This window comes from Glycine soja, chromosome 13 (assembly GCF_004193775.1).
Source record: "Glycine soja cultivar W05 chromosome 13, ASM419377v2, whole genome shotgun sequence".
In the NCBI taxonomy this organism is placed as follows: domain Eukaryota; kingdom Viridiplantae; phylum Streptophyta; class Magnoliopsida; order Fabales; family Fabaceae; genus Glycine; species Glycine soja.
In genome coordinates, this window is record NC_041014.1 from 15,632,440 (window position 1) to 15,650,134 (window position 17,695).

General features: G+C 34.8%; 2 protein-coding genes across 5 annotated transcripts; one reads left to right on the forward strand and one right to left on the reverse strand.

Annotated features, from left to right (window-relative positions):
* On the reverse strand, nt 1-3,640 carry LOC114382538. Of its 4 annotated transcripts, none has more exons than XM_028342031.1 (3): nt 3,509-3,639; nt 1,418-1,456; nt 1-1,171 (listed from the first exon to the last, which is right to left on the reverse strand). In XM_028342031.1, the coding sequence occupies exon 3, from the start codon at nt 1,168-1,170 to the stop codon at nt 376-378; it is 795 nt and encodes a 264-aa protein (XP_028197832.1). In that variant the 5' UTR covers nt 1,171; nt 1,418-1,456; nt 3,509-3,639; the 3' UTR covers nt 1-375. The 4 variants fall into 4 exon arrangements, with proteins under 4 accessions (XP_028197832.1, XP_028197829.1, XP_028197828.1 ...); XM_028342028.1 differs by having other exon boundaries at nt 1-1,255; XM_028342027.1 differs by lacking the exon at nt 1,418-1,456 and having other exon boundaries at nt 1-1,255; nt 3,509-3,640.
* A 4,282-nt stretch (nt 3,641-7,922) lies between these two features.
* LOC114381511 (probable ubiquitin conjugation factor E4) lies at nt 7,923-17,468 on the forward strand. The gene is made up of 16 exons (XM_028340786.1): nt 7,923-9,092; nt 9,999-10,203; nt 10,424-10,575; nt 10,664-10,952; nt 11,102-11,254; nt 12,862-13,065; nt 13,158-13,270; nt 13,407-13,521; nt 14,001-14,090; nt 14,178-14,381; nt 14,474-14,569; nt 14,709-14,831; nt 16,274-16,366; nt 16,473-16,637; nt 16,863-16,952; nt 17,050-17,468. The coding sequence occupies exons 1-16, from the start codon at nt 8,242-8,244 to the stop codon at nt 17,221-17,223; spliced, it is 3,117 nt and encodes a 1,038-aa protein (XP_028196587.1). The 5' UTR covers nt 7,923-8,241; the 3' UTR covers nt 17,224-17,468.
* The last annotated feature ends 227 nt before the right edge of the window (nt 17,469-17,695 follow it).

The following is a 17,695-nucleotide window of genomic DNA, read 5'->3' on the forward strand; positions in this document are numbered from 1 at the left end:
TTTCCACACACAGCCAAACAAACAACTCAATTATTATATACAATTTACAAATATAAGTATAATCAGTATTGAAATAAAACATGGCATTAATCAAACAAATTCTTGCCACCAGGAAAGGGCACAAGCATTTATCATTACCCTATCCCACTGCCCTGATTGACATCGAAGCTAATGCCAAAAACTGACATTTCATCCACCAACTAGCCAAGTTCGACCTGAGCTACAATCAAGACTCAAGTATACATATATTGATAACGACCCTATATGGGAAGATAAATGACAGCTTCTAAAGGAGAAGTCGGATAATTACAAAGTAGAAGATATAAGCTGTTGTCTTAATGTTTGCAAAGTTGGAGCCTACACTAGTTCACAATCTTAAGTGATAATTTCCCTCACAAGCCAATCCAAACTAGGATATGAGAAGTACAAAATGAGAAATGATGGGAGGGCAAACAGAATTGTAACAAGTACATACAGGGCCAAAATGGCTGCACTTGCTGGTATTGCATATAAGACAATTAAAAGGAATATAATGACCAATGGGAACTTAGCCGTCAACTGGACAAAGAAGATCAGTGACTTCCGAAGATAAACATGAAATCTTTCTGTATTGAGGTGATTACCAGTATTACCATGATATTGGTTGGAACTCGATGTCTCTGGATGGCGAACTAGCCCCCTCCGAAGGTTTCCATGGCTTACTTGGCTTCCCATGGTTAAATTATCTTTAATTGAGTGTTGCTGATTATCACCACAGAAAGGTGAATGCGATTTCCCTCTATCACCATTCATGCTCTCAACCATCCAAAGAAGAAAGTAGTTTTTGCGAGGGAATTTAAGGTTTCCCCGGTAAACTAAACGGAAAGACAGAAGGTTGCACCATGGACAGGAGATAAAAAGGGGAAGTTGAACAGGCAGTGTTGGAAATTTCACAACAGCCCACTGCAGTCCGAGGATACAATTTTTACAAAGGGTGTGGCCACACCATAAAACATAGGGCACATTTTCAACAATATTGAAAGATTCCCAGCATATTGGGCATTCCAGCCCTTCCTCTCTGCCTATAACAGAATTTTCATCATCAGAACATTCCGAAGCAGAATGAGTAGGCTTTGAATCATTTTTCAGTCCCACAGTTCCAGCAATGCAATTCGATGCAAAGTTCCACATTCTGAATTACAATATGTAAACAACCAATCAGAAAGCATCATCCAGACCTCAAGTTATCATTAACGACTCGCCCAAAGCATACAATCTGAAATATGTGCAATAGGACAGAGTCACAGATGTGTAACAAGAATAAAACAAAAAATATTTTAAAAAATTGCCATAATAACACTTTAACTCAATAATATAAATGTTTACAAACAGAAATTAAATTCATTTGAAGTAAGGAAATGGTTATAATATCAGATACCCATCCTGCAAGTTTAGGACCACATGCAATCAAGTTACTCTGCAACCAGGAAATAAGATGAAAATCGTTAATATCCATTTTGATACCCAAAATGTTTTTCTTTTGTCTTTCTATTTAACTGTAATTCTCTTGAGAGCAAGTGGGAATTGAACAAGTTCGGCCATAATGATACAACCTCATACTACATGCAGCATTTGATATAATTTCCAAAGCATACCTATCAATCACAAAAATAAACTAATAACTATATTCCAGATTACTCTGTCAACTACCCAAATGCATTCTGGGTATCCAAGTCAGAATGCCTGTCATGCATGATCTATTCTGTTTTCATTGCTTCCATATGACAATCTATTTGGGATCCGTTGAAGAAAAGACATTAGCAAACAATCTCAGATACATCATAGCATTTAATAAGTTTTGTTTTGAAGAAGTCCCCTCCAGTCCTAAGAATTTTCCAACCACTGTTTCGTAGAGAATTCTCAACATCAAGAATAATAATGTAGGAATTGGTGGATGTATTAACCATTCCAATCTAGAGGTATGATCATGAAGCATGCACAATACAGTACTATAGTTGACAGAATATAAATAAAGATATCTCAATCCAGTGAACAATCAGTAATCAAATACGAATAACATGTTTAACTAGCTGCCCACTCTTATATGCACCAACTCAACTGCATAGCTGTCATAGCATAACTCAACTAGAGAGACATTTTTACATTTAGCATCAAAAGTCACCACCTAGTGATAAACACTAAAGCTTCCCCTTTGAATCAACTCAGGAAACGGTGAAACACACATGTAGAAGCTAATCAAAGCACCTCATTACACAAATGCACACCAGCCAAAAAGTTAATTCGAAGTTTCCAACCAAGTTAAGTTACCAATAACTTGATAGCAGATAAGAAACTTACTAGGGTAAACTCCTAAGTTTGAATATTACGATCTTTAGAGAAAAAACACACAATTTTTTGAATTAATATAAAAAGTGAATCTAATAACCAATCATTTTGGTCCTTCTATGATAAAAATCATGTCTCTCTTTCTTCATATGACCATATCACCTTATTCAAGAACAGGAGAGGATTCAAAACTATGAGAAATGAGAACAAGAGGCAGAATTTTGAGCAACAAAAAAAAATACAGATTTAAGTTTTCTAAGAGTTTTTTAGTTTTCTAAAATTAAAAAAAAATAAAAAAGCTGTTTGATTTAAGTTCTTTTTTCTAAACTTCTCCCACCCTTTCTCTCTCCATCTTTGACACGTTTCCTTCACCAGCTTATTCTCCCCTTTCTAGTTTTCCAGATCTGAATGTGGGAATTGTCACTGCCAAAGGACTTCAAATTCGGGGTGTTAACAAATCTAGTCTTTCAAATTTCAGTTCTGGTTGCAAATATGGTTTTGCAGTTCAGGTTTTATCTTCCAAAACCGTTGAGTGGACCTCTTTTATAGTACCAGCAGTAACAAACTAAAAAAGAAGTGATGAAAAGAAAACATCTTTTCCCTTTTCCTGTTTTTAGTTTTCAAAACAAGTGTTTTGAAAACAGTCTTCAAAATTTAGTAAATTTTTAGCTAGAGATTGACTGTTTAACAATGTAGAGTTGTTTTAGAAAACAGTTTTTAAAATCAAAAACTGAAAAGGGAATCAAACAGGCTCTTGATATTTTCTATTCTGCATAAAGTTCACCCCCTATTTCATATCAAGCCCCCACCTCAAAGAGAGGAGGAGTTCAAAAATCAAAATTAGCTTCTTAAAACAAACCAAAACACTCATCAAAGACAGCATCCAATCTAAATACAACAACAACAAAGCCTTATTATCCTAAGTGAGAGTGATAGTTTAAGCTACATAGATCACACGACGTGATTTGGCTCAGTCAAAAACAAAGTTTCAGAGATACAGCATCCAATCCAAATAATGAATAAAAATTAGAGAATTTTAATCGATCAATTAACAAGAAAAGTATTTGCAAATTGTAATCCCAAATGATTTGTTAAAAATCCCTAATCCAAACTAAGCATTTGATGAACACAGGAAAATAAGAATAAGCAGAAATCAAATTGGATTGGGAAAAGAAGATGGTACCGATTGCGCGCAAAAATAGAGAATCGGCGAAGCAGAAAGGAGAAGAGAAGAGTGACAGTGGCAGCACCATGTGTGCGTGAGAGAGAGAGAAACGGTGGTTCCGTTCAATTTGACTGAAACCAACACACAAGGAAAACGACGTCGTGTTTATTCAAGTGGCCCACCCCATGCCATGATGATAAAAATATTTGGTTAAATTATTTGATGGATGCTACACTTTTATTCAATTTTTAATTAAGTGTTTTTTAGTTTAAAGATTCTAAGAAAGTCGTGTGCAAATTTTTTTTAAAATTAGATATGTAAAGATTACCATCATTTAAGCTTTGTTAAATCATGTTATTAGGATATTTGTAAGTTGCCATTAGCAATCAATTGAACATTGTAATCTTCTTTTTTCACAGCATTTAGAAAAAAAAAATTAGTGTAGTGTATGAGTAGACTACTATATTACATAAAAATTCCTTGTATTAGTATTCATATTTGTATGGGTAGTAATTTTAATATTTTTATATTTTTTGTTGGATATTTAAATGTTCGTCATATTGTTACCTATACTTTAATTAATTATAAAAAATCGATAAATAAAAATAATAGTAATAATAAATTAAAATCTCATTTAAAATATTTTATAAAATATAAACATAAAATATCACAAAAATTAAAATCTTATTCAATGATTTTGGTTCTTGCTAATACACCTCCATGTTTGCTAAGTTAACTCCTCTTTTTTTTTTATCAAAGTTGTTATCACCAATTACACCCTGTTAACATTGTTCCTGCATACCCCAATGATTGTGTCTTCCTCTTCTTCCCTTTGAACTACGACTTCCTTTCCATTGTTGATGTCATCATCGGTGTCCATTCTCAAGTGATAGAATTGGTTTCGTTCAACCACAAAATTGGCATCTATCAATGCGCTTGAGATCAAAGGAGGGTCTCCTACCATTCGCACCCTTTCGTTCTCAAGATGTTCAAGAATCTTTGTTAATAGAACAAAACAAAATTAGATCTACACAAAACGAAACCAGGTGTCGCACTGTCGCCGATGAAAAACCCACATCGCAACAATAAAAACTAGATCTGACTAAAACTAGGATCTAACAGAACAACTGATGACAATGGCTTGCAGTTGTTTGGTTTAGTAAGGGATGGGCATCAAGCATGACCGTCATGCACCCATCAAGCAAGATCGTCGCACACTGGTTTTCATCATCGATGTTGTGCCTACACTTACCGCGAACCGCCATTGAAAAGGAGGAGAGAGAAACCATCTTCAGATTTGGTTTCATTTTGTGCAAATCTAGTTTCAATTTTTGGTTATAATTGAAAATATTTGTTTATGTTACTTGTTAATGAACAAGTGGGAGAAGAGTTCATGGGGAAAAAAAACTCTTTGTCAGAAGAGAAAGGCATCCCTCAATGACTTTGATTGGTTAAAGATAATGTTGGGTTGGGAATAAATTTGTATGCACACGATTCAAGTCATCATGTAATCAATTTTAATTTTAATAATAAAGTATTATTTTATTTTCATTGTCATATTTCACTATTTGATTAAATGGTTTATTTGATAATGTGCTTGATTAAAATTAAAGACTTGTTATTATAATAGAAATTATGATAATGAGAAACAAGTTTGTTCTAATTTTAATCTAAATCGTTCTTGATCATAGGATTATTTTAAATAGGATTAGGGGTCCCCTTGTTGTTTTGGGTACATTCATCTTCTCCATCTATCATCGTTAACCTCCTTTTCTTTGTAAAATTCAATCTTAACCGATCACTAAGTGTTGGAAAGTTATCTTTAAAAAAAAATGAAGGTTAATAAACAAAATCAAGATAAAACCAACTCATAACTAATTTTTTTTTATCAAATATCACTTGAGATCGTTTCAAGGTTCAACACCTTAACGACTCTCTCCTCTTTTCAAAAATCAAAAGATCGTTTCAAGGTCCAACGCCTTAATAATTATCTCCACTTTTCAAAATTTAAAACATCGTTTCAAGGTCCAACGCCTAACTTTTTGTTCGCAATTAAAATGAATCTTTCAAAAACATTAAATCAATTTAACACATAAACATTCAGACTTAAAGAACTACGTAGGTCTGAATTCTTCATCGCACTTGAGGATACGTAGGAGTAAGGGCAGTCCCCTTGTCGACCCCAAAAATTTAAAAAAAAATATAAAAGGAAAAATAAATAATATTGAAGTCACATTTTTGCACACTCGATTGAAGGTTGTTGTCCCTTGTGAGAAGCGCGTGGGGTGTTAATACCTTCCCTATGCGTAAACAACTCCCGAAACCTTATTTTCAAAATTAGTAGACCTTCTTTTTTTTTTCTAACGTTTTCCTTGAATAAACATTGGTGGCGACTCCGCTCATTTTCTCCCTTAGAGATGAACGCTTTGGCTTATCCATTTCGCCTTCACACTCTCGTCATAGGGTAGGTTGCGACAATGCTTATTTGGAACTGATCATTATAATACTCAATCGATTGCATATTAGTAATAATCTACATGTAATTGGTAGATCTAGGTAGAGAATATTTTATACCAAATTGCATGATCAAACTGCTTGGTAATCATTGGGGTATTGATTCAAGGTAAAGAACATCTTTTGAGCTTAATCATAGGCTTTAGTTGATTTTGGTAATCCATACTTAACTGGAGAAGGAATTTCATTAGGACTAGGATTAGGAGAAAGTTGGTACTAGTGAGTCATAATCCTTGGTCTTATCATCACTTAAACTTTTTTTTATATTCATTTAATTGTTTTCTTATAAAAACCAAAACCACAAAATATTTAAATCCTCTTTTTAATCATCTCCATTGTTAGTTTAATAAACTTAACTAATTGAGAATACAACTGGTTCTTTGGGCACCATATCCGGACTTTCGAGTCAACTGTTGCTATTGTGTATGGTATATTTGCCCTTGTTCAAGCCTAACATATTTTATGCATCAATTGACATTTTTTTTCTTGAAGTAGTTCCAAACGGCAGACATTTATATTTTTTTGCCATCCTTAGTTACTTCAGTATCATCACCATCATCTACATTAATAGAGAGGTTTCAACTTTGGATAAAGATTCATCTTAAAATTCAGAATTATTCACAAGATTACTACTTGCAAATTCCTTTGAAGGAGGCACTTCAAGTGGAATTTCCATCTATAATTAATATTATATGAAAAAGGAAACAATAAAAAATTACATTATGCACTAGAGCATAAACAATACAAATTTAGAGCATTAAATAGGTACAAATAGTTTACATCTACACTACTAATTTGAAACACCAAACAATACAAAAATATTGGTTCATAATTAGAAGTCAAACTTAAAAGAACTTGTCAAAAAAGTCATAATTTCATACATAAAAGTAAATAATAGTTCATATTTTTGGTAAAACATAAATTATATATAAGTAGTCGACATCAACACTAGAAAAAAAGAACTGTGGTTTTAAAATACCAATTGGAATTGGAAATAGGTGTACTATTGGAAATAATTTTCAATTCAATAGTAACAATTAGCAAGCATGAACCATGACTTTCAATTCAATATCAAGTAAATTTCTCAGTTCAACAATACCAATTTAGCAATAGTTTTACGTTCAATAGTAACAATTTAGCAAATTTCTCACATTCACTTGAGTTTTCACCACTTGCTGCCAAGCATATACAATTAAAATCAATATTAAGTAAAATTAATGTGTTAGAGTTCAAGTCTCAAGGTAAAGTCTCACATTGGATAAGAATGAGAAAGTTAAACAACATATAAGTAAAGAAGACCCACAAACCTAATGTCTTAATGTTTTGGGTTGAAGTGTGGTGTCAAACTTGCTTTTGTGATTTGCTCGGTGATCCATTGGTGAAAATTTGCCGATGTTTACCCCCCTCATATGCACAACACAATGTCAACCAATCTGTCGATAAAACTCTATGTACGGAGTGAAACAATGTCTATTCACTATACCAGGAAGAAAAACAAACTCTATATTTCACTATGCCGGAAAGAAAAACAAACTCTACATAAATGGTGCGCGATTGGTGGCACAAACACTATTGTTTAGCAAGGAGTAAAGGCGCGATCACACTTAAGTTCCACTACTCTGTTACTATTAATCATAAAACTAAGAAAATATATAATAAAAAGATAAAAAGAATCACTTTTGAACCCATCCCCACAAGAAATAATGGGGGAAAGAAAGACAACTTCATAAAATAAGGACTTGATAAGATTATTATCATATTAGTGGTGTATCTTGTTAATGCAACAAAGATTACACTGCTCAAGAGAATATCTAGTTACCAAAGGAACTCAAGAAATATCATTGACAAGCATAAATTATTGAGAGAAAACATTTAAAAAAAAACTTCTATTTGTTTATATTTTTAACATTCCAAATTAATCAAATTTCAGAATCCTCCCTGAAGGTAGAGGAAACTACGTCGTTTGGAACCTCTGATTCCTCGTTACCAATCCATGTCTCTCTTCCTGACACAGTTTCCCCCTACAAGAACCTTCTGAGTTCTGTTCTCTCCCTCTCCAAAACCAAACCATGTTCCATTCTCAACCCTTCCCTTTCACTCTCACTCAACAACAATAAGATCCTTTTCCCTCATCACACTTTCCCTTTCTTTTTTTCTTTCTCCACAAAACAAACCTATCGAAACAACAACCAATTTCAATTCCAATTCTAATTTGATCACTCTGATAACTTTCATCTATGGCGGCGGCAAAACCCCAACGCACTCCACAGGAAGTGGAGGACATCATCATCCGCAAAATCTTCCTCGTCTCGATCACCGAAATCGCCAACAGCAACACCACCACCAATTCGAAAATCGTGTATCTGGAACTGACCGCCGCCGAGATTCTCAGCGAGGGCAAAGAGCTCCGCCTCTCGCGCGATTGCATGGAGAGGGTTTTAATTGACCGTCTCTCCGGCGAATTCGCCGGCGCCGGAGACGAGTCTCCGTTCCAGTACCTCGTCGGCTGCTACCACCGCGCGCACGAGGAGGGGAAGAAAATCTCGAACATGAAGGACAAGAACTTGCGGTCGGAGATGGAGACGGTGGTGAGGCAGGCCAAGAAGCTCTGCGTCAACTACTGCCGGATTCATTTAGCAAATCCCGAGCTCTTCCCGAGCCGGGGTTCGGCGAGTACCGGCGCCAATTCGCCGCTGCTGCTGCTGATTTTCGCGGAGGTAGGCGGCGGGAATGTGTTTGGTGGCGGCGGCGGCGGAGGTGCAAAGAGTCCGCCGGGGTTTCTGGAGGAGTTTTTCAGGGACCCTGATTTTGACAGCTTGGACAAGATTCTGAAGGGTTTATATGAGGAGCTGAGAGGGAGTGTGATGAAGGTGTCTGCTCTTGGGAACTTTCAGGACTCATTAAGGGCTTTGTTGTATTTGGTTAGGTTTCCAATTGGTGCCAAGTCACTTGTGAATCATGAGTGGTGGATTCCCAAAGGGGTTTATGTGAATGGCCGTGCTATTGAGATGACCAGCATTTTGGGTCCCTTTTTTCATATCAGTGCTCTTCCTGATCAAGCTTTTTTCAAGGGGCAGCCTGATGTTGGGTGAGCTTGAGATTTTGTTGATTTAGCAGCTTTGTTTGAAATTCATGTATTGATTGGTTTTTAGTGGTCTTGCGTTTCTCTTTGTCTGCATTGGTGAGAGGAGCTGAAGGGAGTAGTAGGACATGTGATTGGTTGCTTTTTGTTATTGTGAACATGGCTAGAGTATACCAGATTAGTTAAGCAAACTTGGTTCCAGTATAATTTTGATGTGCTTGCTGGTTCTATCCTTTGGTTTCATAGAATAGAAACAAATGGTTTATGGTCAGTATTTTGGACCTTCAGCAAATTATTGTTAGAAAAATTACGACTGTTCCAAGACTTGTGATGTTGTATGGACTGAATATCGGGCAGTAAAAAGACAACAAAAGAATAAATGCAATTTAGTAGAAATGTGAATGGTGCGTTAGATGAATGAACTTACTAGACAAGAGATGATTAGGAATGAATGCATAGGGCAAAAAGTTGGGGTAGCGCTTATTGTAGAAAATATCGTGTTGTGTTGCCTTAGGTGGTTTGGGTTTGTGGAGAAGACTTATAGAAGACCAAGTTAGGATAGTAGATTAGATGGAGGGTAGTCTAGTTGTCAGAGACAAGAGGGAGACTAAGAGAAAACATAGGTAAAATAATTAGGAAGTATGTCAAGAAATTTATCTATAGATATGATTTATGAGTGAACATTATGGTGTCCTTTGATTCATGTAGCCAAGTTCATTTAATGGGAAAAGGTTCAGTTGTTTATTTGCTACCCATTATTCTTGTTCCACTTCTTGCTTATTGTCCCTTTTGAAGTCTATATGTTTACCATATGAAGCCTAGCTGTGAGACTTATTTGGATGGGATATTTTATTGTTTATTATTTAATCCGGCTCCCTTTTTAACTTAATTTTTTTCTCATTTGAAATCCAGGCAGCAGTGTTTTTCTGATGCATCAACTAGGCGACCAGCTGATTTGTTATCTTCATTTTCCACTATCAAAACTGTCATGAACAACTTATATGATGGCCTAGCTGAAGTACTCCTCATCCTCCTTAAAAGTCAAGATACTCGTGAAAATGTACTCAAGTATCTTGCGGAGGTGATCAATATAAATGCATCCAGGGCTCATATACAGGTAAATTTCTTTCTTATCTGCATTTTTTTAGCGGAAGTGAAGTGATACACCAAGCAAGATAAATTGTGTTCAATTGCTTCTTTCTTATTTTATTTCATTTTGTTTTTTTTGCATTCCTTGTCATCATATTCATGCTGAAGTTTACTTATAATGTATACCTGTTTTTTGTTATATGTCTAATGAGAATATGTGTGACATTTATTTATTTTCTCAAAAACAGGTTGACCCTATTACTTGTGCAAGTTCAGGCATGTTTGTAAATCTCAGTGCTGTCGTGCTTCGTCTATGTGAGCCATTTTTAGATGCAAATTTAACAAAAAGGGATAAAATTGATGCAAAATATGTGCACTACTCAAACCGCTTGAAGCTAAGGTGAGGGCTTTGTGTTTAAATATTAAAATTCTCATGGAAATTTCATGTATCTCCCTATAGGTAACTTTTGGTCATGATTCTGTTTTAGTGGGTTGACTGCTCTTCATGCATCATCAGAAGAAGTTATTGAATGGCTTAATAGTAAAAACCCAGCTAAGACTGGGGCAACCAATCAATATAATGATGATCAGAAACGCTTGCAACAATCCCAAGAGGCCAGTAGCTCTGGTAGTAATGCTGATGAGCTCTCAAATGAAAATTCTGCACGTGCTGAAAAGACGAAATATTCATTTATTTGCGAATGCTTCTTTATGACCGCAAGAGTGCTCAACTTAGGCCTTTTAAAAGCATTTTCTGACTTCAAACACTTAGTTCAGGTAATCATATGTATGTTTGGATAGAATTGAAAGTTGTTGGTATTATTTTATGGGAGCTAACTATTATTGCTGCCATATTTTATATCTGCTTTGAACATTTTCTTCTAAAGTTATGCAAAGAATAAATGCTGGAGTTATATTATATACAGGATATTTCTAGGTGTGAAGATGCTCTCTCCACACTTAAAGCCATGCAGGAGCGAACACCCACTCCTCAGGCAGAATTGGATATAAATCGACTTGAGAAAGAAATGGAATTGTACTCACAGGAAAAACTATGTTATGAAGCTCAGATATTGAGGGTAGGTCCTTTTCTCCCCAGCATTGAAGTTTCTTGTTATCTATGTTTGCACATACAGATATATGAAAATAAAATAAGTTGCGTCTGTGCTTGTATTGTGTGTGTTTTTTGGGGGAAGGGTGCGTGGGATTGAGAAAATCAATTATACCTTGATTAGCTTTATAGTTTCTTTAGCAATAGTAAGTTGTACATTCTATTATTATATGTAGTGTACTACAGATCTTAATGTACTCCAACTGTCATCTTGTACAATTGTACTACATCTTGTATTATCTGTAGTCTGTACATAGGTCTTTGCTCTAATATAAATAAGACTAATTGTGTACAGTTTCATTCATTCAAACTTCGGTTCTAAAAGGTTTCTGTCTAAGATCTTTCTCTCTCCTTATGCACATATTATCTGTTTCTAAAGAAGAAACACCAGTTTTCTCCTCTTTTTCCACTTTGTCCCTTTTCCTGCAGTTGTTTGGCCTTGACTTCTCTTTTCCTGCTGTCTAGTAAAACAGATGACAATCAAATGGCCTAACATATTATCTCCAGATCAGTCTTTTTTTTGTTGTAGTGGGAGAACCAAGCACTAATAGATTGTTGTCACTTTATATAGAGAGAAGATTTTTGCTTTGTTATAATTCTACTAGTTTCATCAACTTGAATGACCTTCTAGCATATTATTTACTGAAATCTGTCAAGGACTCAAGGATTCTCGAATTAGCTACTTTTATAACAAGCTGCACACATGATTTATATGCTCTTCTTTGAGGGGGAGTGTACAGCGTACTGCAAAATGTAGTATTCTCCAGCTGTACTCTTGTACTAAACCTTGTACTACAGGATGACGTAGACCTATGCTATATATAAATAATGTGTATGGTGTTATTTATTTGTATGTTGTCACAAATGTGGTTCTCTTTCTACGTTTTCTTACAGTAGTGACCCTTTTCTTATTTTTCTTATGTGAAATTTGGGGATTGATGGAGCTTAAAGTGATTTTTATTTGTTGGCTAGGAAGCACTGATATGATGGAACATGGATACAATATTACACGTACACATACATTGGGATATAGAAAATTTTAAATATTATAAGACGCGACATAGATAATTGTATACATACAACGTATAAATTAACATAATATAAAATTGTAAATCACCAGAGAGAATTCATGTTTTATAACTATCATGAGTCATTATAAATGCAATACAATGCTAAAATTTATCTAATTATTGTGGTATTCCAATCAGTGTTGGTATAAAAAAGTAAAAAAATTATGAAGATGCAACTAAAGTATTTGAAGTCTCCATCTAGTGCCTGACATCTGATATGGTTACAACATAACACGGTTGCTAATGTCTGTCTTTTCTTAGTTTCATAGTAAAGACAATATTCATTAAATTGATCTCTCAAGAGGATAAGCAATGAAGCATATCTTTTCTACCTTACAAAGATTATGTTCTTCTAAATTAAATGTTCACTGAAATTTGATACTTGATTCATCAATCATTTGATTTAGACATGTTCTTGTTACTTTTAAGCGTTCTTTCTAGCTTATAAAGTTTCAAATTTTTAATATTCTCATTTTGAATTACTGGCTTCACATTGTTTCCTTAGGATAACACACTTATTCAAAATGCGCTTTCCTTCTACCGCTTGATGATTGTTTGGTTGGTTGGCTTGGTGGGTGGATTAAAGATGCCTCTACCACCAACTTGCCCAATGGAATTTTCTACCATGCCTGAACATTTTGTGGAAGATGCCATGGAACTTTTAATATTTGCTTCCCGGATTCCAAAGGCCTTAGATGGAGTTGTGCTGGTAGGCTTCACCTCAAGAGTTTTTTTCTTGGATTAATCCTTTCTCTCCCAAATTCTTCGTATGCAAGATAATTCATTTATATTGGTCTGCAGGATGAATTTATGAACTTCATAATTATGTTCATGGCCAGCCCTGAATTTATCAAAAACCCATACCTGAGAGCAAAGATGGTTGAAGTCTTGAACTGCTGGATGCCCCGTAGGAGGTAATTGGTGTCTTTTTTCTTCTGTGTAAAATTGGAAAATTTGCTTATCATTATTATTATGTTGTGAAAAGTTGTTTTAAGTCTTCAAGCTATATAATTGAGTATGTGGTCCCCCTGTTCTATTCCCTCTCTGCAGCGGCTCAACTGCTACAGCCACCCTATTTGAAGGTCACCAACTCTCTCTTGAGTATCTTGTGAGGAATCTTCTGAAACTTTATGTTGACATTGAGTTCACTGGTTCTCACACACAGGTTAGTCTGATTTTAAGACTGTTGGTGGCATAACGCATGACCAACCTTTTTCCCCCTAATGCTGTCGGTTTCTAGATTAATATATGAGGAATATAGTTGAATAGTTTGGAAATCACCTTTCTTCTTGATTTCTTGAAACTCTAGCTTGAGCATCGAAAGGGGGTCCATAATAGTCATGTTAGTGGTTCTGTTTACTGAATGATGACTTAAGATGGATCAATAGATATGTTTTTTTATAATCATATGCATGCAATTGATTAGAGCAAAGGCAGAGGAACTTTTGAATTGTATTTCAAACTGCTTCACCAATTTTTTTATATAGCTCTTAATATAATGCCCCAATTATGGTTTCCTAGATAAACACATATTCATATACATATTACATTCCGTGAGTTTCAGTATTTGAAATCATTAGCCTTTTTGGGTTTTTGAATACAAGACCTGGGTAGTTGTCTTAATTTGTCACTTGTCCATTGCAGTTCTATGATAAGTTTAACATCCGCCATAATATTGCCGAACTCCTCGAATACTTGTGGCAAGTCCCTAGTCATCGTAATGCTTGGAGACAGGTAATGTATTAAAGATATTTGAATTTTATTTTTATCTCACACCATACTCAACTGTATCTAATCATTTCAAAGTTAATTTATTTCCAGATTGCTAAGGAGGAGGAAAAGGGTGTCTATCTGAATTTCTTAAACTTTTTGATTAATGATAGTATTTATCTTCTTGATGAAAGTCTGAACAAAATTCTTGAGCTAAAAGAATTGGAGGCTGAGATGTCAAATACAGTTGAGTGGGAGAGACGACCAGTTCAAGAGAGGCAGGAGAGGACCCGGTTATTCCATTCTCAAGAAAATGTCTGTTGACATTTTGTTTCAACATAAAATTATGTATCTGTACTTGTTTTTAAAATCATTTAATAAAGCATTTAATGCTGGATATTTTGTAGATTATTCGGATAGATATGAAGTTGGCAAATGAAGATGTCAGCATGCTTGCATTTACTTCAGAGCAGATTACTGCTCCATTCCTACTTCCTGAGATGGTATTTTCTCTCTCTTTCCAACCAGGGCATGTTATGCATCTTGTAATCTCATAAAATAGTTTGTGGTTGAACTATGATTTTCCTTTGAAAATTTGGTATTCTCCTTATGAGTTTAATCTTATTTTTCCACTTTTTCAAGGTTGAAAGAGTGGCTAGCATGCTCAATTACTTTCTGCTGCAATTGGTGGGTCCTCAAAGAAAATCGCTTAGTCTGAAGGATCCTGAGAAGTATGAATTTCGTCCAAAGCATTTGCTAAAACAGGTTGGCATCAACTATATTTCAAAATTATTTAATGTGTGTTTTTTTTAGTAGTGGATAATTATGTCAGGGGCTATTTAAGCCATAGAAATTGCTCATCCTTAGTGGTGCAGTCTTTTAAGTACCCTAATCTAGTGCCTTGGAACTTACAGAACAGGTGGCATAATTGTATAAATCTAACAAAAAAATGAGATTTGTGGTAGGTCATATTTTGAGGGAGGGGAATACTTTTGCAGACAATTCTGGCCACTAAAGCTCTCTCTTTTGATGGGTTTTACTGGTGGAATTCTCTCCCCCATTTCTTAGTTATTGACTTCAATAGAAATAGGTTTGGTTATACAAACTACAGGTTCAAATAGTTTGTTTTCCCATGGGTTTGGTTTATCTCCCCCCATGCCTTTTGTTGCTATCTTTTTTGGTTGAATGATATTTCCTAGCTTGCTGTCTGCTGATTTCTGTGAGGTGCCAACCTAGATTGGTTTTCTCCCGTAAATCTTGTGCAGCAATCAGTTTTTTTTAAAAAAAATAATTATGACAGGAGAGGTGATATGCTATTTTTTGCAATCTTTAGACTAGTCAAACATGACTATAATAATATTGATTCTAAAAATGTTGTATTTACATCTTCATTAATCCAAGGAATTTGAAGAACTTCAATTTTAGACTGGTTTATAAATTGTAAATGATATACACTTTTGACTTTTGAGCCTGTGAAAAGTCCACTTAATGACTATTTGATATGATTTCATGTATAATCTGTATCATATTTTTGGGGGATGAGAAATTCTTATGTTAATGAAGTTGTAATGTATACATGAAATGGATCTATATGAAGGTAATTTAAATCTTCGATTAAAGCCATACATTTAAATCTATAGTGGATTTGAGTTTTTCTTTTGCTCAATCCAAAGGCACAAAACGGTGGTATTATACTCCATCTATTTTTTGTTATACCGTTATGCACCTTGTTAATCTCATGTGAATTCCTTGTTGCTTTGCATGCTTAATTTCTAGTTGACTATCTCTAGTAATTTGATCGAGTCATTTCATAATGAATTGTTGCTCTCATAAATATACTTCGAAAATTATCCAAGTTCCAATTTTTCCTCTATTAACAGAATATTCTGTCTGTCATATGTTGGCTCTACATTACTTTCTTGTGCATACAAAGTTATTCTGAAACCTTTCCCAACACTAGTAACTTGGTTGAATCATTTAACGATGATTTGTTTTGTTGCTCTACGCATGCAAAAAACCCCTTTTGGTCTTTATTCTTTATTATTTATTTTATATTAAATATTAATGGTTTGATTAGTTTTTTTTGGAAGAGGGGTGGGAGGAGGCAGGGACCAGAATCTTGTATCTCATTTATATTGCGCGGCACAAATATATTACTAAACTTTATTTTTCAGAGCAAACTATTAACTTCAATATATTCTTTGTAGATTGTGCACATATATGTTCATCTAGCCAGGGGTGACACGAATTCCATCTTCCCAGCTGCCATCTCAAAGGATGGTCGATCATACAATGATCAGGCAAGTTTTGTGGGACTTTTGATATACTGCATACTGTTCTCAAGAATTTTTATTTTGTCTGTATTACCATATAAGCAAATGCAATCTGACTGGTAATTCGCTGCAGTTGTTTAGTGCTGGGGCTGATGTTCTTCACAGAATTGGCGAGGATGGGAGAATTATACAGGAATTTATTCAACTTGGCGCAAAAGCTAAAGTTGCTGCTTCAGAGGCCATGGATACTGAAGCCACTCTAGGGGAGATACCAGATGAATTCCTTGATCCAATTCAAGTATGTTTTCCATTTTTTTCTGTGTTCATGTGTTTTTTTATGGAGGTGGGGTATCACTCATAATTGACTCGCAAGTGTAAAATTTGATAGCGACCAGATGCATGATTACTCTTAATTAGTTTTGGGGAAAAATTGCTTTATTTTTTCCGAAAGCTCTAAAAAGTTGTTTATAAGCTGTTTTGAATAAAAGACAAGCTAATCCATAGTGACACATTTGTATTGCAGTACACATTGATGAAGGATCCAGTTATCTTGCCTTCTTCAAGGATCACGGTTGATCGTCCTGTCATTCAGAGGCATCTTCTTAGTGATAGTGTAAGTGTACACTTTTGACCTTTTGTTCCTCATTACTGATGTTCATACAGAGAAGAAGTTCCTTGGTTTATGCTTTTCTGTTTGGTTGGTTGTGCAGACTGATCCATTCAACCGTTCTCATCTTACCGCGGATATGTTGATTCCCGACGATGAGCTAAAAGCAAGAATTGAGGAGTTTGTCAGGTCTCAGGAAATGAAGAAACACTTAAGCCTACAGAGCACCAAGGCCACAATTCAGACTACAAATGGGGAAACAATGTTGATTGATTAGGAAAATATCTTGAGTTTCCTAAGTTGTCGAATGAAATATGGATTCGGGCCATGCGCATAAAGTTAGATGTTGAACCTTAACTTAATCTTATTCAATCATTTTTGGAAAAAATTGAAGCTATCATTAGAATTTTAAGGCTGTAAAGATATTTGGAACAGTTAATGTAAAGAAGTCATCCATTGAATACTACGATATATCTTATTTTATACAGATATGGAACAATCTTGATTGATTAATGCCCTTAATACCATGAACTTAAGATTTCATCTTGACAAACTTTATAATCTAATATAACAAGCTATCCACACCACTATCCCACTGCAAATCTGCAAATACTTTAGCCTCCATGAGTTAATGATAATTTTTTCATTAGTATTATTCCAATTTTTTTTATCGAACAATAATTTCATGTAACTATGTTTATTGTAATAATAACTAATAAGACCGTCCAAACTCCAAAGAGCTTAACTGG